The sequence below is a fragment of the Microcaecilia unicolor genome, chromosome 6, assembly GCF_901765095.1.
Source record: "Microcaecilia unicolor chromosome 6, aMicUni1.1, whole genome shotgun sequence".
Taxonomy (NCBI): domain Eukaryota; kingdom Metazoa; phylum Chordata; class Amphibia; order Gymnophiona; family Siphonopidae; genus Microcaecilia; species Microcaecilia unicolor.
In genome coordinates, this window is record NC_044036.1 from 134,090,351 (window position 1) to 134,118,342 (window position 27,992).

Here is a 27,992-nt window from a genome sequence, read left to right on the forward strand (position 1 = left end):
TGTAGAAATATGCGAGCGTAAATTCTTACGCGTGGATCTGAAAAGGTAGTGTGGCCATAGAAGGGGCCTGGGCGGGTCAGGAGCATTCCTAGAATTTGCATGCAGTGTCATAGAATCTGGCAGATCTAAGCCTAAGGAGAAGGATTTGGGTACGGGATCCCGGCGCTACACGCTAGTCTATAAAAGATGCCCAATTCGGAGTGCCGTTTATACAATAGCATTTAGCGTTTATTATTTTGGCACCCAAATTTGGGCACCATTTACATAATCTAGTCCAGAATGTGTTTTACTAAGTATCGCCACCATGTCCCAAAAGTATTTTGGATTCTTCTTGGTTAATGAAAGAAAAGCACTGTTAAATACCACTACAAATAAAGCAGGAATCTCAAACATTCCTTAATTAAATGTACGTTTGACTTCTAGGGACATTTTTTCCCTTGGATTTGGACCATTCCGCTGGGTCTGTACCTCGGGTGACCCACAAGACTTGGCCGCCACAGATTTAATTGCCACAGCAGAACTGGAAGACATTATTAAAAAGGGAGGTAGGATTATGTCTTGATTGAAAAACTAGAAGATCTGTTGTTTTCTGCCAGCTTGGGATTAAAAAAATACATATTTAGAAGAACATCTGGATTCTTTGAGAAGGTCCATTGTCATGTTCCTTAAAGTCCTGAGAAGCTGAGGTAAATTTATGGTGGTTTCATAAACCCACTTGCTGCAATGAAGAGGTTGTAAAGTTCTGTAATGCAAGATAAATAAGGAAATTACAAGCTTCTAAATTCTTTGATTCTCTGCACTGTTTTCTTTCAGTCCTCTCATTGCTTTCTTTCATATTTTGGAAGAGGTTTATTTTGAAACCATGTGGATAGAGTGAAGTCCTGCTATAACATATATGTAGGTGTTGAATCCCCACAGAGATCCTGCAACCTTTGAACCCCAGTCCTGTCTGTGACCTTTGAAGGTCTAAATACCTTGAAAAAGAGCCCCATTGTATGATGATGCTAGTAAAGATGCTGAAGACGCATGTTTTGGCTCTGACCAGCTGGGATTAAAATTCTACAATCAGTCTTTGCATAACTGGTCGGCAATTGGACAAGGCCAAGTAATTCTAAGATTGATGAAATATAAGTAATTGAAAAAGTATTTGATTCAAACTCATAAGACTTTGAAGTCACCATTCCAACACCATTCAGTAATGTAGACCTAGCTTCAGTTCAAATTTTACAGCTGGTCTGCTAAAGTGTTTTTCCCCTATCTGGGAGCAATTTTCAACATCTGCAGCTAATTGAAAAGAACGCTGGTACTTTTTGTCACAGGCTTTGCACCGGTTCTCAAAAAGAAAGGAAATGCAATCTTTCTCTTTGAAAATTGCTTAAGAAAAATGAAGCAAGTAACAATGAATTTGCTGTAAAAATTAACAGGCAGAGAAGGACTTTAGTGGCATGGGGTCACGTCTAAAGTCAAACTTGGACTAATGACCTGCCCTGCTTTGTCATTAGTTCTAAAAAACCTTAGAAGCATGTTAGAATAGACTCCAGGACAGGGGGTAATGAGAGTGCAGCATAAACTAACACGCTCCTGACGAAGCAAGGGTGAAACAGCTGTGCTGTAGAGGGAAATAGTACTGCCTCAGATAAGTACCTGGAAGTCTTTTACTTGAGCCGACTTAATGTTTAAAAAAAATCAATGGTTTATATAGTCAAAAAGTTTAAAAAAAATTAAAAATTTAAACATTGAAAATTTCGTGCTATTAAACACTGGATGAAGCAGGGCAGGTCATTAGTCCAAGTTTGACTTTAGACGTCACCCATGCCACTGAAGTCCTTTTCTGCCTGTTAATTTTTACAGCAAATTGATTGTTACTTACTTAGTTGATTTAGTGATATTTTCAGAAGAACAAGCACAGCCATAATAGACAAGAAAATTGTAGCAATAGAGACTTTTGTCTCCTTTTTATCTATAGATACTTTTTCCTTTAAAAATTAGGTGTGTAGTTTTGAAAATGTCAAACTGCGTTCAGTTGCATATCCTGTACCTGAGAAGGCTTTCATTGACAAGAAGGATGGGCGGTTTTCAGAAAGCCCTTTATTCAGTTTAATGACTTTTCAAAATTGCTCTTCCTGTGTTTACAAGGAAAATGCTTAGTACATTTGTCTTCTATGTTTGCTTCTCTGCACTGATGATGGAACAGAGGCACTGGCTAATTTCTCCATACAGATAACTGAAGGTGAGGGATGCAGGATTAGCTCACGTGTCCTTTGTGGACAGCTTTGAAGAGCTGGCTTTCATCTTGGCCAGAATCACTGTTGCAATAGGGGAATAGCTCATCTTTCTTCTCACCTGGCTATTTCCACCTTCCCAGGATTATAATAATTCAGTCTCCTTATGCTTTATGGTGGTGGGTAAGGAAGAGAAATGGATAAGGTCATATATTCAGTTCCAGTTGCACTTCTTATGCATCTATGAGGTTTTGGGTGGGGTTTTTTTAAAAATATGTTGTTGTGATCGATGCATTTGAATAGTTGAGGCTGTTCTTCTGCATTCTGTCTTGTTGGTTTGCAGTGGCTGTTTCAGTGAAGCAACAATATCGCGACAACATCCGCTGGATCCGTGAAGCTGGAAAACACAATCTGGTAACTGCCCAGACATGAGGGGGTCATTTTTGAAGGTTAGGTGAGAAATAGGGAGAGCTGGGTGGGTGGGAGACAAGGAGAGATGGATGGCTTTCCCAACCCACCCCACCCTCTTCCTGTGAGACTATCATTGGAATGCTTTTGTGTTTCACTTATAGATTCTCATATTTGTCAACATTTGCTTATTTCCAATCTGAAGAAGAAGGGTTACCTTCAAAAGCTAATTAAAAATGTATTAAGTTAGTCCAATAAAAAAAGATATCATCTTATTTTCTTTTCTCTGTTTTGATTTAGTTCTGTTTATTACCTTTACAAGTGGACTAACACGGCTACTACACCACTTCCCTACACTTGCAAACTGTAAAGAAAAGTGTTACTTCCTGAAGCAAGCTAGTGCCCAGGGGGGTCTTTACCTTTCTGATGTTCTGTTTTTTTAGGTGGTCGGGTCCCAAGCTCGAATTTTGTATTCTGACCAGAAAGGTCGTGTGGCTATTGCTGTGGCTATTAACCAGGCAATTGCTGATGGCAGGGTAAAGGTAAGGTGGTTTTGGCTGCAACTACTTCCCAAACTGGAAAGCAGGAAGTGAAGATGAAGGCAGGGTCACAGGGGTGGCCTTGCATCTTGATACACCTTTGAAGTTGTAAGGTAATATGAGGCTCCCTGCAATTTTTAGGATTCTGGTGTTCTGCCTTTTATCTACCAAATAAAAAATTGGAATCTTGGTATCATGGGAAGAAAGAAAGTGTTGCACAGTCCCTACAATGTACCTTGCTTTTCTTAAAATGTGGACAAAGTAGTTTGGTGAAATCATAAATATTGAAAGCAAGAAAGCAGAGCTGAGATGCTAATGCTATGTGGAATATGTTCTTCATAATATTCTGATCAAGTGCTTTAAAGCTCCTCTCAAATCTCTCTGCACGGAAGCACCTTGCACGTGGACAAAGCAAGATGTTCTTGAGCCTTAAGGGACAATAACTGATACTATCTATGCAGACTGGAATTTCTTTTTGAATGTCATTGACATATGATTTTTTTAACCTGATGGCATCCATTCTTTGGCTTGGCTTTTGCAGGCACCAGTGGTCATTAGTAGAGATCACCATGATGTGAGTGGGACAGACAGCCCTTACAGAGAGACCGCCAACATTTACGATGGATCAGCTTTTTGTGCAGGTTGGCAAAACAGCCAACATTTATTGGATAAGATGAGCAAAACCTCTTTACTATGATAAGCTCTAAAACATACAGTAAAGCGTGTGGATGGCTTGAATGATTGACATTTCCTCTAAAACTAAATGAGTCAGTGGCTCTAGAAGTGGAGTGTGCATGCAACCTTTCACCTCTTGGTGCATTGATATGGATCCATTCAACTTAGGTCATGAATGGCTTGCTAGACTGGCAGATAATTTGAATTCATAACCATTTGATGGCTCATGGGTAGTTATCAAAGTATGATGGTCCAGAAGACTATGGTGTTTCTGTGAAAAATGCTTCTGTCTGTGGAAACTTCCTGAGGTTTCAGTTCCTCCCTGCTTCCAATTATAACAGCTGTACAACTCGGATGCATTAGCTTCCATTATGAAGCGCCTTTCACCCACGCAATGGAAACTGCCATTTTAATTAATTTAGAAAATACTTGAAGGGGAAAGTTTCAGCAAACTGGCCAGGTGTGAGGTATGTGGGTACAACCCCTCCCTTGTTGACTTCTTCTTGCTAAAGTAGGAGCCACTCTGAGTCCTGATAGTGCTGGTCAGGGGCGTAGCTACGGGTGGGCCTGGATGGGGCCAGGCCCACCCAGTTTTTAGTCAGGCCCACCCAGATGCCACCATGTATCTTCACCCTCTCCCACCCCTGCCGTAGCGCTTGTCTTCAACGCTATCGGTGCTGCCTCCTCTACCTCACAGTCTCCGAGTCCGTCTCCCACTCCCATGGCAGCTTGCAATTTGCTAGCGGCACTGCCTGACAGCTGACTGACACGGCGCAACGTCCTGCTACGGGGGCGGGGCCTTCCCTCTGCCGCGCTGATTCAACTTCCTGTTTACGCAGGGCAGAAGAACGCACGCGGCAGAGGGAAGGTCCTGGAACAGGTCGTCGGCTCCGCGTCTGTGGTGTCAGGTAGCGCCGGTAGCAAATTGTAAGCACTGCCACGGTGGGGGGGGGGGGGGAGAGACGGAGACTGTGAGGTGGAGGAGGCAGTGCCGATATCGTCGAATACAAGCGCTGCGGCGGGGGTGGGAGAGGGTGAGGAAGACAGTGGTCTGCTCGCCCTGCAAGGGGAGGGGGCTGAAGGGAAGGGAGAGGTTCTGGACGTGTGTGGGAGAAGGGCGAGGTTCTGGACTTGTGTGGGGGGGGGGGGTGAGGAAGACACAGGGGAGCTGGCTGAAGGGAAGGGAGAGGTTCTGGACGTGTGTGGGGGAAGGGAGAGGTTCTGGACGTGTGGGGGAGGTGAGGAAGACACAGGGAGCTGGCTGAAGGGAAGGGAGAGGTTCTGGACATGTGTGGGGGAAGGGAGAGGTTCTGGACGTGTGGGGGAGGTGAGGAAGACAAAGGGGAGCCGGCTGAAGGGAAGGGAGAGGTTCTGGACGTGTGGGGGGGGGGGAAGGGAGAGGTTCTGGACGTGTGGGGGGGAGGTGAGGAAGACAAAGTGGAGCCGGCTGAAGGGAAGGGAGAGGTTCTGGACGTGTGTGTGGACATTAGGGAAGGAGTGGGGGAAATCCTGGCCACACTGGATCACAGGAGAGGGGGGCAAGACGAAAGAAAGAAGTGACAGAGAGATGCTGGGAGGGGGTGAAGGGTGGGGAGAAGAGAGGGAGCAGATGCTGGGCTAGAAGGGTGGAGGGAGAGAGACACTGGGAAAGGTGGAACCATGTGGGAGAGGCCAAGGGGGTGGCAAGGAAATAAACGCGAGGAAGATGGTGATTACAGGGGAAAGAAATATAGTAATGAGGAATAGATTGAAGATGGAAGGGAATGGATGGCTGGGGAAGTAGAGAGATGGGGAATAGGAGAACTAGTGTGTGGAAAGGAAATGGAAATCTGACAGGTATCTGAAAAGTAAAACAAAGGAAAGGGGGTTAGGATAAAATTTGGGTGGACAGAGAAAAAAAAAGAAAAAAAAAGAGAGGAAAGAGCTAAAATGGAAAGGTCAATATGTCAGAGGCAAGTGAAGTGAGGGAATGGAACAAGAGAGGAGAAAAAGACAAATGGACAGCAGCTGCTTGAAGGAGAAATAGCAGAAAGATTGGAAAGTTCAAAAGAGAAACTGGATCAACATGATGGAAAAAGAAAATGACAGACAACAAAGGTAGAAAAGGCATTTTATTTTATTTTGAATCTTAACTGAAATATGATAGCTTGAGAAATGTGCATAGCGGATGTCACTTTCCTCATGAGCTAAAGTGTTTCTGTTTCTATTTTGAGTTGGGAGGTGCTGGGGGAGAGGTGGAGAATAGGGGGAGGAAGGGGGCGGGGCAGAGAGAAAATTTTGTGCCCACCCACTTTGGGCTGAGGCCCACCCAAAATTGGCTGTCTGGCTACGCCACTGGCGCTGGTGGCACCAGTGGTTTGGTGTAAAGGCATGGACTGGGAACAAGTCAGCATGTGCTCCTCCACTCTGAGGATGCCAGGAAGAGGAGAGACTCCCATGGTACCCAGAAATTCGAGCAACACATGGTGACTCGGACCCCAACCTGAGCTCTATTACAACATGCTTGGACTGACTCTTGCATTAGCAAGAAAAAAATCTGCAGGAGAGGTGGAAGGATGTTTGTCTCCACTGGTTGGCAGAAACTTGGCACTTCCATTAGCTGGTTAAAAAGTCCTGTCAACCACTGGTGGCTTTCCTTAATGACAACCAGCCAGGTCAGTCAAATACCAGTCACTCTGCAACCCCAGTATGTACACTTAGGAACGTTTTATTAGTGATAAGAAATAATAAGTACGTAAGTACATAAGCATTGCCATACTGGGAAAGACCAAAGGTCCATTGAGCCCAGCATCCTGTTTCCAACAGTGGCCAATCCAGGTCACAAATACCTGACAAGATCCCAAAAAAGTACAAAACATTTTATACTGCTTATCCCAGAAAGAGTAGATTTTCCCCAAGTCCATTTAATAACGGTCTATGGACTTTTCCTTTAGGAAGCTGTCCAAACCTTTTTAAAACTCCGCTAAGCTAACCGCCTTTACCACATTCTCTGGCAACGAATTCCAGAGTTTAATTACACGTTGAGTGAAGAAAAAGTTTCTCTGATTCGTTTTAAATTTACTACATTGTAGCTTCATCGCATTCCCCCTAGTCCTTGTATTTTTGGAACGCGTAAACAGACGCTTCACATCTACTCGTTCCACTCCACTCATTATTTTATAGACCTCTATCATATCTCTCCTCAGCCGCCTTTTCTCCAAGCTGAAGAGCCCTAGCCACTTTAGCCTTTTCTCATAGGGAAGTCGTCCCATCCCCTTTATCATTTTCGTTGCCCTTCTCTGCACCTTTTCTAATTCTACAATATCTTTTTTGAGATTGCAATCCAATACTGATCTGATGGGGTTTACCATATCTTTCAAGGAAACACACTGTCCCAACCAGCCCTGACTTTCCTAAACTGACCCAAATCCATAGGTTTGCCTAAAGTTTCAAAATGGATTCTGGGAGAAAGCCTTCCTTCAGCCCTTTCCCCGTCTATTCTTCCTGGTTCCATGAGTTCTGTTCATTTATTTCTAGTGTTGCCTACAAGTTAGTGTCTGCCCTCTGCTGTCCTCTCAGGACACGTCACTAAAACTGCTATCACAGATGAAACTAATATAGTAGAATCCTTTACATGGCCTTAAATTTACTAAACGTATTGCTGCTTCTTGATTAGGGTACAGTTCAGCTTTTAACCCGTAAATGATCAATCCTAACAGATATGTTGTTGTCTTCTTTTCAGACATGGCGGTGCAGAACTTTGTGGGCGATGCGTTTCGAGGAGCCACCTGGGTTTCCCTACACAATGGTGGTGGTGTAGGCTGGTGAGTGAAACGCTTTCCCCTTAGTATCAGAAGGTGAACAGTGTTCGGTTCTCGTCTACTCCATACCTCTTTCTCCATTCAGCAGTTACAAGTCTCAGTGAGGCATGAGGGTTAACCTGCAAGCAATGGCAGTTACTTTACAGTACATTATACAGGGCTTCACTCACAGATATTATAGGAGATCATATTTAATTCAGGAAATCAAGCAGCATCTATTAAATACTGTTAAACACTGTTGAAAGCCTGTGAGAAAAGTTGAGCAGTGGGCTTGAGAACTGGGGAAACTGGGTTCGATTCCCACTGTGACGGTAAGTACTCCCACATTAATTGTTGGCAAGTACCACGTGCTGATGGAAAATTAGTGTGGGACCTACAAAGAAAAAAAGAAAGAAAATCCTTAAAATGTCGGCGTCTTAAATATTGGTTTAGCTCTCCGGAACGTCCTGCATTAAAATGTGCCAAGCCCATATTTTAGGTGTTTTAGATTGTGAGCCCACTACGGACAGAGCAAATACCTACAGTACCTGTAGGGAATAAATCACAGCGTACCAAGAAAAATAAACAAAGGTGTGTCAGCCGTCATCCTTAAGTTTACTGGCAACTGGTTCCATTCATTTGACTTTGCTTCCAAAACTGATAATTCAAATATTATTATCATTTATTATTTTACTGTACTGTAACTTATTGCACAGCAAATCAGAATGGTTCACACAAATTATAAGATAACAACAATTACTAAAATAGGAAAGAGAAACTAACGTACCTTTTATACAAAAGAACCATTAAACATCATCCTAACATTCATAAATCAAACACCTCAAATTAGGCAGGTAATGCAGTTGTAATTCCAGTTTCAGGTTAAGGTTTAGAGCCAGAAATCAAGCCCTTTATTAGGGATCAAATACTACTAAAAATGTGTCTTTAGAGCAGTATGAAAAAGAGGACAAGATTTTTCCAGTCCATAGTGCCGGTGACATAAAAATAGATGAGTGAGGCACTATGAATGCTTGTGCTACATCCAGTTTCCAGAGCCATCTATAGGTTCCCCAATTCACCATATTTACAGACTGTTGAGGGATTGATTTTTAGAACAAACAGCTGAAAAAGATGTGTTTGATTTTTAAGGGGTGAAGTTATAAATGGAGGATTTGGCCTTGTCCTGGATGGATCTAAAGAAGCTCAGAATCGAGCTAAGATGATGCTTAGCTGGGATGTTTCCAACGGAGTGAGTATAAACCTGCTGTAAGATGTGGTACATAATGCAATAGATAATCTCATTAGTGCAATCTAGGACAGAACTGGATTTCAAGCAGTATTCCTTGTTGGGTGTTGGGTTGTTTGATCAGCTATCTATTTTGGAAATAAACTTTGATCGTCCTGGACATTCTGGTTGGCTCTTTCCACTTTTTGTTTTGATTGCAAGCTGTGTGAAACTCACCGATGCCTTTTGGTGTCTCTGGTTCAATTCCCACCGCATCTCCTTGTGACTCTGGGCAAGTCACAACCCTCCATTGCCCCAGCTACAAAATTTAAGTATCTGTATATAATATGTAAACTGCTTGGACTGTAACCACAGGAAGGCAGTATATCGAATCCCATCTCCTTCCCTTCCAGCTTTCGGGGGTGGGGGGGGGGGGGGGGAGCTGATAGATCTTGAAAGCCAGACAGACTGGAAGCATATCAGTATGTAGTTCTGTTCTTACAGGATTGTTATAGGAGCGGTACTATTGAGGTGACCACAATTGTTCATTTAATTATCAACATTTTTTTAAGGGGTGGGGTGGGGGAGTGGCCTACAGGCCTAAAAATTGAGGGGGGTTACAAGGCTGAACTTTTGCCTAAGTTGATGCATCAGCTCTGCTCATATAGGGCAATTTTCAAATCAACACGGGTATATGCAAAGTCCATCAGTTCTCAAAGGAGACAAATGCCTGTGTTGTCCCTTTAAATATCTTCCAGGGTAAAAGTACTACAGTGTGTCTGCTTTTTCCTGCAAAACTATGTCTGTTATTGCATCTCCTGCTCTAACCCAGTCCTGTGGAATGTCTTCACTCGATATAGAACAATTCCTATTTGTATCTGCAGGACAAGTGGGCAGTTTTAGAGTAAATGGGTTCTGAAAACCACCCTCGGGCAGTCTGAAGGACCAACACATCCTTTTGTAGTGCCTGGGAACAGGTATAACTTTGTACAATAGATTTCATGATGGGGGGAGTAATTTTATAAAGGCAACATATGTACCTGGGTACTTTTATAAAATTGACTTGACCCCCCCCCCCCCCCCCGGGAAATCTCATGTACTAAGTTATACCTACCCCCAAGCCCTTTGGAGATAATGCTATAATTTGCATACCACATACACACCTGTCTGCCACACGCACGCATACTGTCGTCCCCTACCCTTGAGAATCTGATTCAGAAGCTTTCCCACTAAGATCTCCTCAGGAATTCAACACAATCGTGTGTATAAAATGGGCATTTAAAGAGGTTTTTAATTGTTTAAGACAGCAATGTAAGCAAAAAAAAAAAAAAACATAGGTCTGTAGATAGACAACTGTAAACTAAAGTTTTCTTTTGCTGTTGCAAAAGGTGAAATTAGATCTTACCTGCTAATTTTCTTTCCTCTAGACCCTCCAGACCGGTCAAGACGCGTGGGTTATGTCCTCCTACCAGCAGAGGGAGACTGAGAAAACACTAAGCTTTTGAAGCCTGTATATATAACCTGTGCAGAACCTCCACTAGCCAGTATAACCCTGACAAAGCAGAGAAACAAAAAACACTAACAACAACTAGCAACCCTGTACGTGGTCACAGTAAACTGCAAAAACAAGAAACATCTTCCGCTTGCTCTTACGGAAACATGTTCCTTTGCCTTTGATAAAACAGTTGGGCTTCTACAGGTGGACTATCAAAGAAGAGCCCCACCTGTCCCGGACTCCTATCACAAAACAGAAATAAACAGTCTGCAATTAGAGAAACAACAATTTACAGCAGCCAAGAATTATCCAACAAATACCTCCTGGCCTCCAATACAGACAGGGCGGGCTCTTGACCGGTCTGGAGGGTCTAGAGGAAAGAAAATTAGCAGGTAAGATCTAATTTCACCTTCCTCAGCGACCCTCCAGACCGGTCAAGACGCGTGGGACGTACCAGAGCAGTAACTAACTTATGGGAGGGACCTACTAAGGCCAGAGGTCAAAACTGCTGCCCCAAAGCGCACCTCGTCCTTTGCATGCACAGGAATCCTATAATGCTTCACAAAGGAATGCAACGAAAACCAAACCGCAGCCCGACAAATATCTAACAGAGAAATCATACTATTCTCCGCCCACGAGGCTGCCATTCCCCTAGTGGAATGAGCAGACCAGCCCCTAGGAACCACAGGACCCTTCACCAAGTAAGCAGATGCAACCGCCTCCTTCAACCACCATGCTATGGTCACCTTAGGAGCCGCTGCACCCTTCTTTGGGCCACCATGAAGAACGAACAAACGGTCAGAGGCTCTGAAGTCCTGAGTTCCAGAGAGATAACAACTCAAAACTCTCCTGACATCCAGCTTGGCAATACCACGCTGCTCCGAATCTCCAGCCATATCACCCAACACTGGCAGAGAGATGACCTGATTAACATGGAACTCGGAAAGCACCGTCCGCAACGAAACCTTTCCCTCAGAAAGGACAAAAATGGTTCCCTAAAAGACAAAGCCTGAAGCTCTGAAACACTCCGTGCTGAAGTAATCGCCACCAACAAGACCGCCTTTAAAGATAAATCCTTACAAGATGCCGATACCAGAGGCACAAACGGAGGCCTGATCAAAGCATCCAAAACTAGCTTCAAATCCCACGGAGGCACCATCCGTCACTGAGGCGGACGCAGCAACTTAACACCCTTCAAAAAACGCACTACCTCAGGCACAGACGCGAAGGACTTTCACTGAAGCTTCCCACGAAAACATGACAAAGCTGCCACCTGAACCTTCAGTGTAGACAAGGCCAGACCTCTATCAACACCATCGTGCAAAAATTCCAAAACTTCCGCCACCGAAGAGTGAAACGGCCGAACTCGATGGTCTTCACACCAGTGCTCAAAGATTCTCCAAACCCGGACATACACCAAGGAAGTGGATCGTCTACGGCAACTCAACATCGTAGCAAAGCCACTGGACAAAAGCCCCTTCTTCTTCAACTTGTGCCACTCAAGAGCCAAACCATAAGCGAAAACCGAGCCGGATCCGGCATGATTATCGGGCCTTGACACAGAACTGATCCCAACAAAGGCAGGGCCGCCGCCCCTGCCAACCGCACCAGGTCTCCATACCATGGTCGACGCTGCCAATCCGAAGCTACCAGAATCACCCGACCGGAGTGATGTTCGATGCGCTATATTACTCGACCGACTAACAGCCACAGAGGAAACACATACAGTCACTCCCGAAGCCAAGGCAACAGAAGAGTGTCGATTTCCTCCGCTCAAGGGTCTCTTCAGCGACTGAAAAAAAAAAATCTCTGAACTTGCGCATAGCGAGCCGTTGCGCTAAGATCACCGAAAGTCCCCAGACCGACACAACTCACTGGAACACTGACCGAAGAAAAGACCACTCTCTGGGATCTAGAGTGTGCCTGCTGAGATAATCTGCATCTATGTGACCTACCCCGGCCACATGCGCTGCCAAGAGAGCCTGAAGATGAGTTCAACTGCGCCGCCAAGGCTCTTTGTTCCCCCCTTGACGGTTGACATATGCTACTGCCATGGCATTGTCACAGAGCACTCGGACTGCCTTGTGGCGAACCACCGACGTCAAGGCCTGGCGCGCCACCCGAATGGCCCGAGTTTCCAGCCGGTTGATGGACCACTCTGCTTCTGCCCGAGACCACCGGCCTTGAGCTACCTGACTGAGACAATGTGCCCCCCAACCTTGCAGACTGGCATCCGTGACCATTACCAGCCCCCGTGGGGACTCCAACGGCATTCCTTTCCCAAATTGCGCGGACTGAGCCACCAGCGGAGACTGAGACGAGGGGCCACCGACAGCGGACAACACATTTCCAAGTCCTGCGACAGAGGGGACCAACGACTGAGCAGAGCTGACTGTACCTGACGCATGTGCGCCCTGGCCCACGGAACTACCTCTATGGTCGCCGCCATCAGGCCCAGGACCTGACGATAAGTACGGGCCGTCGGCGCCTTCTCTGCAAGGAACCGACGAATCGGACCCTGTAACTTGGAACCAAAAGGCTGCACAAAGGAAAGTGAAGATAAGCTTCCGTCAAATCCAGGGAAGTGAGAAACTCTCCTTTCCTGACCGCACCAGTGACCGACCGCAACGTCTCCATCCGGAAAGAGGGCACCTTGAGTGCCGCATTGACCCTTTTGAGATCTAAAATGGGACGAAAAGTGTCCTCTTTCTTGTGGACCACAAAATAGATCAAATAGCACCCTGAGCGTTGCTGATCTGAAGGAACAGGAACCACGGCTCCCAACGCGAGCAGCCACCGCAGAGTGTCCCTCACTGCTGCCCTCTTGCTCCAAGACCGACAGAGGGATTCCAGAAACACTTCGGGAGAACAGCTTTCGAATTCCAGCGCACATCCGCCTCGAAACACCTTGAGAACCCACTGATCTGACCTGATTTGGGCCCAACTCTGGTAAAACAGACTCAGCCGAGCCCCAACATGCACCAGAGCCTGAGCCCGCACACCTTCATTGGGAATTGTGGCCTGAATACTAACCTCCCGCGGAAAAGCCACGCCCTCCGCGACGACTCTCACGAAAGAACTGTGTGCGCTGGAAAAACCGACCCCTAGAGGTCCTACTACTATTAAACATTTCTATAGCACTACTAGACTTATGCAGCGCTGTACAAATTAACATGAAAAGACAGTCCCTGTTCAACAGAGCTTACAATCTAAATTGGACAAACAGACAGCTAGGGGTAGGTCCCACTCGATCTGCCCGGCCTATACCGTTGAGCCTCCCTAAACCGTCCCAGAGAGGAACTAGTTCTGGCCCCTGCCTTGAACCGAAAATCTGGAAGCCATAGAACCTTGGTATCACTAAGACCTCACACTAACTTGTCCAAATCTTCTCCAAAGAGCATAGCTCCCTTAAGTGGCAGAGACCCACAACCATAGCCATATTTTTTGTCTGAAGTAGGCAACAAATCATAAAAGCCTCAGACAAAAAGGATGAACCCATGTCCAAGTCGGCTAACTCCTGACCCCCAGAAGAACCAACATCTACCGAATCATCCAGGAGCTTCTCGGCCCAACGAAAACATGCCCGAGCTACCAGACCCCCACAAACCGAGGCCTGCAGGGCTAGAGCCGACAAAACAAAACTACGCTTGAGAAAAGATCCCAACTTCCTATCCTGAGGATCACGGAGGGCCGTTCCTCCATCAACCGGGATAGCCGTAGCTATAATTACTGCCGTCACTACTGCATCTACCGTGGGAGCCTTAAAGGAATCCCTATCGTCCTGAGGGAGGGGATAAAGCCTCGCCATTGCCTTTGCCACCTTACACGGCAAATCCCATTCCTGACAAATCATCTCCCGGAGATCCTTGTTCATAGGGAAGGATCATGCCTGACGCTGAATGCCCTTCACCAACGGATCCTGGAGAGTTTCCCCCAAAGCCACCTCAGGACCAAACTGAAGGGTGGACGACACCTGATCTATGAGTTCTGACAGCTCATCTCTATGGAAAATCCGCACTACTGAAGGATCCTCTCCAGGAATCCAACAATCCTGCTCCTGAGAGCCGTCAATTCCATCTGACTCCCCCAGATCACTAAGCGCAGCTTCTGCAGCTACAGGAGAAAAACATTGCCTGTCCTCTGACCACTCTAACCGTGGTCTCTCAGCCAAGACGGAAATAGCCCCCTCTTCCAATTGGGGGGAGGGGAGGGGGGGGTCCCGTTCTCCAGGCCTGATACCGCGTCCAGACAAAATCTGGAGGAAAGCCCACCATTCCTGGACCGTCATTAGGCCCTTTTGTGCCAAAAACGGAGGCCGCAGGCCCAAAACCAGCCGGCTCCACGGGCCGCGTCAGACTCAATATGGCGGCTGTTCCCGCCGAAACTGTTCCCGCTGACAGTGGCCCTGCCTACGCTCCCGCTGACCCGGAGACTCCCGACACCATCGATCCCTCCGCGGTCAAGTCGGGGGGTGCCGCAGCCACCTTTATAGGTGCACCGCAAAGCTACACTGAGCGCCTGGCGCCTCTACCCCTCGCCACGAGCACGCGCGACATCGGAGGAGCTGGGCCGCCATAAACCACGAGGGAAGGGAAAAGCTGTTCCACAAACGCGCCAAACCAAAAACTCACTCACACTGCAAAAGCACTGGAGAAAGCGCTGCTCTCTCGTTCCAGCAAGGAATCAAAACCCCCGTTCGGTCCGCTGAAAATAAAGAAATAAATGCCCTTAAAGGCACAGTACTCCAACTCTGGCAGCTGGAAATTGTAAGGCACTCAAGGCTACAATACTGAGAAAGCAGCCGAGGCACAAAGCTGCCAAGCAAAACGAAATAGAATAACTGACCTTAAAGGCACAGTACTCTAATTCTGGCATCTGGAAATTGTAAGGCACTCAAGGCTACAATACTGAGAAAGCAGCCGAGGCACAAAGCTGGCAAGCAAAATGAAATAGAATAACTGACCTTAAAGGCATCGTACTCTAACTCTGGCATCTGGAAATTGTAAGGCACTCAAGGCTACAATACTGAGAAAGCAGCCGAGGCACAAAGCTGCCAAGCAAACAGAAATAGAGAGCAGCACAGGGGGAGGGACCCAAACATAGGTGTAACACCCCAGGGGGAAAAACTGGGCCCCACCAGACCCAGGGCCCCAAAGCACTTTTTTTTTTTTTTTTTTTTTTTTTACACACACGTACAGGGTACTGCAACAGAATAAAGTTTGGAAGGAAAAAAATCCTACGACCCAATGACAAACTACCTCACCAGATTATTGGAGACTGCACAGGCTGTCAACTGCTACCTCTGCTGAGACTGAGAAAATACTGGCTAGTGGAGGTTCTGCACAGGTTATATATACAGGCTTCAAAAGCTTAGTGTTTTCTCAGTCTCCCTCTGCTGGTAGGAGGACATAACCCACGCGTCTTGACCGGTCTGGAGGGTCGCTGAGGAATTTGTATTTTTGTTTTTAAAGTTTTTTTTTTTAAATCTCCGTTTCCACTAAAATTCCAGCACATAAGTTCATGAGTATGTGGAACCATGCAGCTTAACCTCTCTTCCGCCCTGTCAACAGGTAGCAAGGCGCTGCTGGTCCGGTAACACCCATGCTTATGAAACAATTCGCAGGACAATGGACGAGGCCGACAACTTGATAGTGACTCTGCCACATCTTGTGGAGGATTCAAACATCCTGGAGAGGGCCCTGCATGGTCACTGATGGGAGTCACCGGAGTGCCCTTCCGAGTGTGGTCCTACACTGTTGTCTTTTTCTCTGTGCCCCCTATGATGCTGCAGTGCCCCCCCCCTCCTTTTCCCTGTGACCGCTTCAGTGGATGTGGTGCCCTGGAATGACTGAAGAACAGTTTTTTTGTTTACACCATAGAGGATAACAAAACAACAGCTATTGTCCATACAGACAATGAAGATTACACATCTCCTGCAAAGAGCTTACAGTCCAAGGTCTCTATTTACTAAACTGAGTTAATGCATGTTAATACAATTTAATACAAATTAAAAAACTCAAGCCCCATTCCTCATAATGGGACCTGTTTACTGACTATGCACATAACTCGTTAATATGGCTAAATAAGTACAGAGCTAACTCTTGGTGGTTACAGTGATGGGCTGAGAATTAGGGAATCCAGGATTCTAATCCCATGTGTCCCCACTGGCAACTTAGCCAAGTCACTTTGCCTCTCTGCTGCCCCGTCTACCCGCTAGGATTGTCAGGGGCCCTTTTACTAAGCCGCTTAGGCGCCAATGCATGCCCAACTCACGTCAGTTTTGAGTTACCGCCTGGCTACTGTGTGGCCCTTGCGGTAGTTTCATTTTTGACATGCGTCCGCTAGGTGCACCAGAAAATATTTTTATTTTCTGGCGCGCGGGTGGTAATCGTCATTCTACGCACATAGAACATTATTGCCCGGTTACTGTGTGAGACCTTACTGCTAGGTCAATGACTGGCGGTAAGGTCTCAGAGCCAAAATGGACACACGGCAATTTTCATTTTGCCACACATCCATTTTTAGCAAAAATTTTAAAAAGGCATTTTTGTACAGGTGCACTGAAAAAATGATCTTGCGCCCTCACAAAACACGTCTACACTACCGCAGGCCATTTTTTAGCGCACCTTTGTAAAAAGGTCCCTTAGTTATTTTGGGAAGTGTCTTCCTGTACCTGATCTGTAACAATTCTGTAACCCTTCTTCACCGTTATCTAGAAAGGCAGACCAAACATCTGAAATAGCATCATTAGCAACAGGAAAGCTGAGCAGCACTTCGGAATATCACCACTTCTATTTCTTCACGCTGCTGGTGGTACGCTTGGGTCTCCTTTGGGTTTTTTTTCAAGTATTTGTACTGTACTGAAAGTCTCTGGGTTCTAGACTGATCTGTGATCATATTGTTATTTAGGTCATTAATCTGTAAGCATTATGTTTTCATTATACTTTAATGATATTGATGCATTATGGCTAAACAATCAGGCTTGGATAATCAAAAGCACTTATATGTTTAAACATATAAGTGCGCTAAAGTAGAGGAAAAGCCTCAAAATGTAGAGGAACACTCTATCGTTGATGACATCAACATAAAGGAGGTCCTCTAAATCATCATAGGCAAAAACCTCTTTTTACAAAAGTATGGCTGATCTGCTCAAATACTCCACAAGAAAACCGTGTGAATATTCACTAATCGGTGCACTTATCTTTTATATTCAGCAGTCAAAAAAACACCATCCACGGCCCAACTTCGGCCCAAGTTTCAAAATACTGCCTCATATTCACACGGTTTTCTTGTGAAGTATTTGAGCAGATCAGCCATACTTTTGTAAAAAGAGGTTTTTGCCTATGATGATTTAGAGGACCTCCTTTATGTTGATGTCATCAACGATGGAGTGTTCCTCTAGATTTTGAGGCTTTTCCTCTACTTAAGTGTATACATCAGATAATTATGGATATTTATTATAGCTAGATTTTCATTCTAATTTTGTATATCCTTGTTTGCTCTTTGTGGTGCCTTAGATTAAACATATAAGTGCCCTATCAGGGAATGTTCAGCAGCACAGTAGGAAACACTGGAGTCCTGAATCTTGGTGATATGTTCTCTCATAAACCTAACTACTCTTCCTGCTCACTTTTTCACTTTACTATAGTGTACCGGTGCTTGCATGTCTGCTGTACTTCAAGGCTTATCCATTGGCTATGTTTCATTTTGTGATTAAAGGGAAACTGTTCTGTAACTGGCTCTCCCTGTGCTACACTGGACTACTTACCAACTATGCTTCAGCTGCTGTGGTATGAAACAGGGTTTCAGAGAGGGAGGATTTAAATTAGTGTTTCCCAAGTCCAGTCCTGGAGTTCTCCTTGCCAGTCAGGTTTTCAGGATATCCACAATGAATATGCATGAAAGACATTTGCATATAATGGGAGGCAGTGTATGCAATTCAAGTTATATAGATTTATCTCCTTCATGTGGAGGAATTTTCCTCAGTATGACCAGTCATGTCTCTTCGGAGGCAGCCAAATTTCAGTTTGCCATAGACAACCTCCTGGTCCTCCTGTGCCTCGGGCACATGAGAGAAATTTTCAAACACCACCACCACCACCACCTGCCACCCCACCACGTCTCCATGAGGGCATGGAGATCAATTAGAGGCAGCCTGGTGAGTGAGTGTGAAGCAGTCCCCTCCTCACCCCCCCAGATTTATACTGGAAGGTTCCAATCATCTACTTCTTCCTAATCTAATCGAGTCTTTTTCCTCAATGGCAAATAATAACAATTATTTACTTGAAAAGTTTCTGAATTAGCAAATCCCAATATCTTCTTGAGATATTTCCAAAATAATACGGCAGGAGAAAAAATATAAATAGAGGGGAAAATTCAGGAATCTCAAATTACAGGCCCTCCTACCATTCTCTACCATTTCAAATTTACAATGTACCATATGAAAATATTTTAAACAGGATGCTGAGGTAGCCTGTAATGTAGACCTGTCCTTGTAAGCCAGAAACTTCTTTACCCAAGACTCCTAAATTCAAATGTGCTTTTGTAGCACCTACTCAGATAAGAAAACTGTCTGAGATATAACAGACTTCAACGTCCCCTCCATATGAGAGTTTAAAATCCATAAATCTTTAAGAGTCACTTCCTTATCTTCTGGAAAAGCCTCCACTTGAGGGACAACCACATTAATTTTATCAGGAATCTTAATAAAAGACAAAACAAAATCACCAGTGGTTCCCTCAAGAGGCTTTCCAGATAAATGGGGAACCTCTTGGGAAAGCCCTACCTCAAGAAGCAAAGGAGGTGGAGTTCTATCTGGAGGACTGAAAGAAATCTCAGTTGGAGACAGTACCTGAGTTCCAGCGACATCCCTCAATGCAGCTGACATGACGTGCTTGTCCATTGGGCCTGATGCTGCCGGCGTTGAAACCTTTGGCCTAACACCCCCTTTCTGCTTCCCCATAATGACAAGAAGAATAAGCTCCTTGGTGCTCCAAGGGGCAGGGTGTGCCCCTCTGGGCTGCAAAGGTGTCTTCCTTTTGTGGTGAAGGACCCCCTATGATGTCAGTGAGTAGGCTGCCTCAGTGCCCAAAGATCAAATACGGCACCGGAACCCTGCCAAAGGTTGCACCTCCACTCCTGCATGGATGACAAAGCAAGAGGACTCTAGTTGGTTTTGCCCAAAAGGTAGGACTCCTCCTTTACTTTTATTTTTAATATTTCAAATTATACAATCACATCTTACAGTATAACTGAGGGAAAAAATAATATTTTGGAAAAATATAGGAGAAAAATTCTAATATCAATTGTCCTCAATTCTAAGTACTAAGACTAAGATATGGAAATTATTAAAGGAAATCTTACAACAGAACAAATACAGATTTTCTGAGGTAGACCACAGCCAGCCCTACAATAATCCCAAATTAACAATGAGGGTCATGTCTGTATTTTCAGCTCTTCCTTAGAAACCACAAATTCCACATTTGCTTAGGATCACTAAAGACATAAGAATTGTTCTGAAAACAAAGGCAACAAACACAAGGAATCTGAACTTAAAAAAAGTCATTCCCAGAACTTGAGCCCAAGGGCGAAGGGACAAAAACTCTTGGTGCCTCTTCTGGGTACTCCTTGACAAATCAGAGAAAATTCTAATCTTTGATCCCTAGAATTCACAGTCCATATAACCAAAATACAATTTTAGAACAGAGTCTCTGTCAGGTTCTAAGGCAAATAGAGTGATCCGCTGTGTTAAAAGCTCCAGAAAAATCTGTTCAATTCACTTCCTGAAGATCTTCACACTGGCAATACCAAATAATTTTCTTTCACTGATGGTGGTAAAGCTTCATGGGAGAGCTTAAGCATTTCTTTAAAATATTTTCTAGCCATTTCAACTGGTGTGATTAATGGTGACCTTGGAAAATTAGAAAATGTGAATGTGGGGTTTTTTTTCTCAGTTGACTTTCCATATATTCTATCTTCCAAGTAGTTTCTTATCCTTTATTAAGAGTTCCACTGATTCCCTGTCACTTGGACACTTTTTTTCTCCAAGGCAGTCACTCTATCTGACTGTTGGTTCAATGCCTGGGACTGGACAGTCAGAGTTCCAGAAACCACATTAAATTCAGATGAGAACTTGTTTTAAGGATGAGTTGAGAGTATACATGGCTTCCCACAGCATATCCAACGTAGTCACCGGCGTCCTGGAAGTGCCTTCACCCACACTAGCCACTATACTCAGTCAGTTCTTCCAAACACTGTTGGTGTGAGTGCGTGCCACGAATTTTCCCAGGGGAGGAAGTGAGAGCTGGGAGATTCTCCATGTTCAACCCCGGTGGGCCGTCCTCAACAAAGAGCTTCCAGGCTGTGGCAGAGCTAGTCTGGGAGCAGGGCTCAAGGAAACCATGTTTAAATTGCTGCTGGAGAAACCATCGACTGTCGCAGCTGAAAAGGTCTGCACCCCTTAAAGAGCAGGGACACCAAATGAGTCCAGTGTGGACTGTCTCAAAGCCTGGGGTCTACAGAGCAACAACAGAGGCAACTGCCAACTCTTCCCTCTCCTTTTCCCCATCATTAGGTAAGGTGCCAAGATGCCTGTTCAACACTCCATCTTAGTCTGTCCCTGATCATGATGTTATTGATCTATGGTATGGGATTTGCGTTACAAGACGTATGAGGAGAGACTTGCTGAACTAAACATGTATACTCTGGAGGAAAGGAGAAACAGGGGTGATATGATACAGACGTTCAAATATTTGAAAGGTATTAATCCGCAAACAAACCTTTTCCGGAGATGGGAAGGTGGTAGAGCGAGAGGACATGAAATGAGATTGAAGGGGGGCAGACTCAAGAAAAATGTCAGGAAGTATTTTTTCACGGAGAGAGTAGTGGATGCTTGGAATGCCCTCCCGCGGGAGGTGGTGGAAATGAAAACGGTAACGGAATTCAAACATGCGTGGGATAAGCATAAAGGAATCCTGTGCCGAAGGAATGGATCCTCAGGAGCTTAGTCAAGATCGGAAGGCAGGGCTGGTGGTTGGGAGGCGGGGATAGGGCTGGGCAGACTTATACGGTCTGTACCAGAGCCGGTGGTGGGAAGTGGGACTGGTGGTTTGGAGGCGGGGATAGTGCTGGACAGACTTGTACGGTCTGTGCCAGAGCCGGTAGTTGGGAGGCAGGGCTGGTGGTGGGGAGGTGAGGATAGTGCTGGGCAGACTTATACGGTCTGTGCCTGTGCCAGAGCCGGTGATTGGGAGGTGGGGCTGGTGGTTGGGAGGCGGGGATAGTGCGGGGCAGACTTATACGGTCTGTGCCCTGAAGAGCACAGGTACAAATCAAAGTAGGGTATACACAAAAAGCAGCAAATATGAGTTTATCTTGTTGGGCAGACTGGATGGACGTGCAGGTCTTTTTCTGCCGTCATCTACTATGTTACTATGTTACTTTTATCAAGCAGCACTAATGGTTCCCGCATGGCAATGCTGACAAAACCCCTTCAAGGTGAATAGGCTTGTCAGCACGTCACGGTTTGACAAAAGAGGCCCTATAATTTTTTAAGTGTGAACTTTACCTCCCATTTTGTAACAGTGGAAGGTCATACTTAAAGCGTTTCACCAATAGTTTATTTTTGCTATGATAATTTCTTACTATAAAATTAAGGTATTATTTGAAACAATCTTAAAGATTATCTCATCTTGGGCAGATTTGTACTAGCAGTTTTTGTTAGTTGGTTACCTGTTATATTTTTTAAATCAAAATACATTTTTTTGCATAAAAATATACACACGATTGTACAATTATGCTTATAGTTACTTGTCCATTGGATATTCTGGACATTCTGATTTCATTACTGTTTTGTTTATACTTTATTACAAAACTTTAATAACATTTATTACAAATAGTTTATTACAAAAATTAAATAAAATTTATTAGAAACAAAAGGAACATCCAATCGTACGTTGATTTGGGAGTTTTTTCCCCTGCTAGTCCCATTGCTTTCCTCTCCATAACAACCTAAGAGCCGGGCGCATGCGCAGCAGATAGTCACTCCCCAGTTGTTGAATGGAAATGATGTGGTAACACAGAGCAGTGGGGAAGATTCTGTTTTATTCCTTTGCATCCAGACTCCTCTTGCTTCCCTTTTCCTCACCCCCAGCTGTTGGATGGACGTGACGTCAGACGTGATCTAACTTTCAAAGAAGGGCTTGCACTGTTCCTTCCAAGAATGTGTTCAATTCTGGTCGCCGCCTCTCAAAAAAGATATAGTGGAATTAGAAAAGGTAAAGAGATGAAAATGATAAAGGGGATGGGATGAATTCCCTATGAGGAAAGGGTAAAGCGGCTAGGGCTCTTCAGCTTGGAGAAAAGGCGGCTGAGGGGAGATATGGTAGAGGTCTATAAAATGAGTGGAGTGGAATGGGTAGATGTGAATCATTTGTTTACTCTTTCCAAAAATACTAGGATTAGGGGGCATGCGATGAAGCTATAAAGTAGTAAATTTAATATGAATCGGAGATGTTTTTACTCAACGTGTAATTAAACTCTGGAATTCGTTGCCAGAGAATGTGGTGAAGGCGATTAGCTGGATGGCTTCCTAAAGGAAAAGTCCATAGACCATTATTCAATTGACTTGGGGAAAATCCACTGCTTATTTCTGGGATACTGCCCAACAGTTTACGGCCTCACTCAGTATCCATCAAAAATAACAAAAACTAATGACAGAGTGTGTTCAACAAGTCAACTCTTTAGTGTTCTGTGAGGTAGAGTCTCATATGCCTGCCACGGCTCTTTATCTTTCACTCTAAGGTGAATCATTTGCTCGTGGTCTCTTCTTAATCATAGACTCTTCCTCCACCTCCTGATGTATTCACTATTCGATAATATATCAATTTATTCATTCAAAGATGTATCCTTTTACTTGTAAAAATTCAAAATCTTGACCATAGCCATTCTTATAAATAAGCACACAGCACTTATGTACATTGGTGTACACTTGCACCCCGACAGGTCCCAGTTTCGTAACACTTTCTCAAGGGGGGGTATCACCATATCTAGTTCTTAGCTACAGCTTCTGTGTGTGCCTCATTGCTATCCTTAGCTACAGCTTCTGTGTGTGCCTCATTGCGATGAGGCACACACAGAAGCTGTAGCTAAGGATAGCTAAGAACTAGATAGCTAAGATACTAGATAGCTAAGAACTAGATATGGTGATACTCCCCCTTGAGAAAGTGTTACGAAACGGGGACCTGTCGGGGTGCAAGAGTACACCAATGTACTTAAGTTAAGTGCTGTGTGCTTATTTATAAGAATGGCTATGGTCAAGATTTTGAATTTTTACAAGTAAAAGGATACATCTTTGAATGAATAAATTGATATACTATCAAATAGTGAATACATCAGGAGGTGGGGGAAGAGTCTATGATTAAGAAGAGACCACGAGCAAGTGATTCACCTTAGAGTGAAAGATAAAGAGCCATGGCAGGCATATGAGACTCTACCTCACAGGACACTATAGAGCTGACTTGTTGAACACACTCTGTCATTAGTTTTTGTTATTTCTGGGATAAGCAGCATACAATGTATTGAACTTTTTTGGGATCTTACCAGGTATTTGTGACCTAGATTGGCCAGTGTTGGAAACAGGATGCTGGGCTTGATGGACCTTTTGGTCTGTCCCAGTGTGGCAGTAATTATGTACTTAAAATGAACAGAAGAAGGCCTGACGTCACAAGGCTGAGTCTGTCTCTCCCACCCAAAGCAAATCAAACAATCGTCAGCTGCATCCATGTTGTCGTTGTTCATTGTTATTTTATCTCCGTTCTATTTGGAAACATGACTTATGCTGCATACGGATGTACAAAAAGGAACTATTGCAACGGAATAACCCTTCATTGGTTAGAGTAGTAATTAGTTCCATAGTGCTGTGTAGTCATTTGTAAGGGCTGGTTATAGGGCCAGCCTAGCACTTGAGCAGGCATTGTATTGGTGAAGAGATTTTTTTTTCACCTAGTAAATGTGAAGGTTCAAAAACACCATTTCAAGAAGCAGCCTGAATGGAAGTCCATTTTATAAACTGTATGGTCTTATATAACAACTTTGATGCAAGTCTATGTTAGACCTGGTTTGTAAAAGTGGATTTCAGGGGTTTATAATTTGCTGATGCTCTATGACTTCTGACCTGGTAAAGTTGAATATCAAATGAGATTCTTGTGTGCCTTTAAAGTAAGCCGCCTAGAGTTATTTTTTGGCACAATGTGGCGTCTTGGGGGGGGGGCTGTAATAACACTGCAACAGGTTGTTTGTGATAATGTGGAAACATATAGAGGTCAACTACATGATAAAACGTGTTTGCTTAGTTTTGAGTGTACTCTGAACGAAAGATAACGTAGCTTCAACTTCTTGACGTCATGCTGCCCTGCCGTCTCCTGTTCTCAATCCCAACTTTCTCGGGCCTGCTGCTGGTGGCGTCGAATTGACGCGACGCCGACGCGCCGCTGGTGACGCAGAGCTCCAGGGAAGGAGCTGCGCGGTGGTTGGCTCGCGCTCGGGGGTGCCCGCGCGCCCCTCTCTCCCTCCGCCCCCTCCTGCTACAAAGATCTCTCCCAAGATGGACCTGCAGGCGGCGCCGGCCCGGGGGGAAGGAAACCAACATGGCGGCCGCGGTGGCACCAGCGGCGCCCCGGACAACCAGCAACCGCCGCCACAGCAAGATGGCGGGGAGCCGGCGCCCGGCACCTTCTTCGTGCTCATTAACGTGGTGCGGGAGGCGGCCGAAGGCGGGTCGGAACCGCCGCCGCAGCAGCCCGAGGAGGCCCAGAGCCCGAAGCTGCTGGTTCGCCTGGAGGACGCCGCCGAGCCGCAGGCCCGGGAGCTGGACGAGGCCGCCGGCGTCCTGTTGAGCGACACCCTGGAAGGGCAGTTGGCGAACTTCCTGCTGAGCGAGCCGACGGCCCGGCGGGGCGGGGGCGAGCTGGTGCTGGTCTACCGTTGCCCCGAGCCCGCCTGCGGCAGCAGCTTTCTGCGCAAACGGCAGCTGAAGCTGCACCTGGTGTCTCACGCTCGCGCCCTGCGGCCCTACAAGTGCAACCGTGAGGGCTGCGCCTGGGCCTTCGCCACCTCCTACAAGCTGAAGCGCCACCTGCAGTCGCACGACAAGCGCCGCCCCTTCCCCTGCCAGGCCCCCGGCTGCACCAAGAGCTTCACCACCGTCTACAACCTGAAGGCGCACGCCAGGATGCACGAGGCGGGGAGCGGACGGAAGTGCGAGGCCTGCGGGCAGCGCTACCCCAGCGCCGCCCGCCTGGCTGCCCACCAGCGCAGCCACTTCGAGCCGCAGAGGCCCTACACCTGCCAGTTCCCTGGTACGGGGGGGTGGTGGGGAGAAGGGTAGGCTGGGGCAATTGCTGCAGGGGACTGCCTCCAGCCGTGCAGGTGCAGTGAGTAGCTTCCTGCCCCGAGGGATTGGGGGGAGGGGGGAAATCACTGCAGGGGACGGCTTCCTGCGTGCAGGTGCAGTGTCTAGCTTCGTGCCCCAAAGGGATTGGGGGGGGGGGGGGGGCAATTGCTGCAGGGGATGGCCTCCAGCATGCAGGTGCAGTGAATAGCTTCCTGCCCCGAGGGGGGGGGGAAGAATCACTGCAGGGGACGGCTTCCTGCATGCAGGTGCAGTGAGTAGCTTCCTGCCCCGAAGGGATGGGGGGGGGGCAATTGCTGCAGGGGATGGCCTCCAGCATGCAGGTGCAGTGAATAGCTTCCTGCCCCGGGGGTGGGGGGAAGAATCACTGCAGGGGACGGCTTCCTGCATGCAGGTGCAGTGAGTAGCTTCCTGCCCCGAAGGGATGGGGGGGGGGCAATTGCTGCAGGGGATGGCCTCCAGCATGCAGGTGCAGTGAATAGCTTCCTGCCCCGAGGGGGGGGGGGGGGGGGCAATTGCTGCAGGGGATGGCCTCCAGCATGCAGGTGCAGTGAATAGCTTCCTGCCCCGAGGGTGGGGGGAAGAATCACTGCAGGGGACGGCTTCCTGCATGCAGGTGCAGTGAGTAGCTTCCTGCCCCGAAGGGATGGGGGGGGGGGCAATTGCTGCAGGGGATGGCCTCCAGCATGCAGGTGCAGTGAATAGCTTCCTGCCCCGAGGGGGGGGGGGTGGAGAATCACTGCAGGGGCGGCTTCCTGCATGCAGGTGCAGTGAGTAGCTTCCTGCCCCGAAGGGATTTGGGGGGGGGCAATTGCTGCAGGGGACGGCCTCCAGCGTGCAGGTGCAGTGAGTAGCCTGCCCCAAAGGGATTGGGGGGGCGGCAATTGCTGTTCAGGTGCAGTGAGTAGCTTCCTGCCCCGTTGGGATTGGAGAGGGGGGAGGGGGCAGTCGCTGCAGGGGAGCTGCCGCTTCCATCTGTTATAAATGCATGTGTTTCATCTCCTGCAGCTTTTTAAGGTGGAATCAAAATATGAGGGATACTTAATTTCTTTCATCATTTTTTTTTGTAGGTTGTGAGAAAACCTTTATCACAGTGAGTGCACTATTTTCACATAATCGAGTTCATTTCAGGGAGCAAGAACCATTTTCTTGCTCTTTTCCGGGATGCACTAAACAATATGATAAAGCTTGCCGGCTGAAGATTCATTTGAGAACTCACACAGGTATGGGTCTTGAACAGCTCTTAAATAAGTGCTTATTGAGAGTTTTTGGAAAAAAATGTTTGCTGTTGAAGCCAAGTGATGATTGCCTGTTACCCCGCCCAGAACAAGATCATACCTGGTCCTTTATTTTCAGCTCTAGGAGACCAAGGGAAACACACACACACCACACCATTAAAAAATATATATGTAGTTCAAAGGCGTTTGGGAGAGAACTGTCTCAAAATCCCTCAGGTCCTCTGCTCTTTTATTAAGAATGCATTAAGTCATAAATTAACTGGTTATATATCAAATCATGGGATACAAACTTTGAAAACAAATGCACTGGCTAGATTACATTCAACTATCAGCATTCCAAAGAGCAAAGGTCAGACAGCTGCTAGCTAGTTTGGTAAAGATCATTAACATTTATAGGAATACAGAACTAACATACATTATTCCATATTACTTCTGCATGCTCAGACATCTGCATATTTCTCTCTTCCCTATTCCCTTTCAAACACGTGTGTTCTTAGTGACACTTGCCAGCATCTGAACAAAACATTCATTACTTAAGCTTTTTTAAACTGTTAATTCAGCAAGTGTCGGCAATCTTTAACTAGGTTAAATGCATCTGGCCTGCTCTTGTCTTAAAATTGTTTCATATTTTTAATGCTTAACTCTTGATATTCCCTTCTGAGCTGGGGATGCTATCATTTTCATAATACATCCCTAATATCAGTAAAATGTTTATAACACTCAATTACATGTATTCAGACTTATATCTCACATTATCCAAAGCATTTTCCAGTACAGTGTCACTTACAAATCACGTCAGTTACATTAAATAAAAAAACCATTATTTCTCGTTATCTTAAGGAAGTTGCTATAGAATACAGCACTTGGCCAGCTAAGATCTGCTTGAAAGACAGCATAACTAGTGCTCTTTGGCTTTCATCATCACTTGGCCCAATCCTTCTTTTGAAAGTTGGTGAACATGTATCTCCATTCAGGGCATTGATGTCCTTAATGTGGATGTTA

At 45.9% G+C, this 27,992-nt stretch overlaps 2 protein-coding genes across 3 annotated transcripts in view; both read left to right on the top strand.

Annotated features, from left to right (window-relative positions):
• UROC1 (urocanate hydratase 1) overlaps window positions 1-27,992 on the top strand; it is a 57,154-nt gene that overhangs the window by 26,387 nt on the left and 2,775 nt on the right. Inside the window, exons 14-20 of one of the 2 annotated variants that reach the window (XR_003942575.1) lie at window positions 424-545; window positions 2,566-2,636; window positions 3,074-3,172; window positions 3,711-3,810; window positions 7,566-7,647; window positions 8,773-8,872; window positions 15,914-16,168. Coding sequence is in view for 1 of the 2 variants with exons in the window: in XM_030207387.1 (XP_030063247.1) it covers window positions 424-545; window positions 2,566-2,636; window positions 3,074-3,172; window positions 3,711-3,810; window positions 7,566-7,647; window positions 8,773-8,872; window positions 15,914-16,057 (718 nt within the window). In the remaining variant the exon portion in view is untranslated. Of the gene's footprint in view, window positions 1-423; window positions 546-2,565; window positions 2,637-3,073; window positions 3,173-3,710; window positions 3,811-7,565; window positions 7,648-8,772; window positions 8,873-15,913; window positions 16,400-27,992 lie in introns of those variants that run through there. The other variant, XM_030207387.1, reaches the window with a different exon arrangement.
• Window positions 24,846-27,992, top strand: part of ZXDC (ZXD family zinc finger C) — a 30,176-nt gene continuing 27,029 nt past the window's right edge. The window contains exons 1-2 of the mRNA XM_030207386.1: window positions 24,846-25,699; window positions 26,823-26,975. Coding sequence (XP_030063246.1) covers window positions 24,946-25,699; window positions 26,823-26,975 — 907 coding nt within the window. The 5' untranslated portion in view covers window positions 24,846-24,945. The remainder of the gene's footprint in view (window positions 25,700-26,822; window positions 26,976-27,992) is intronic.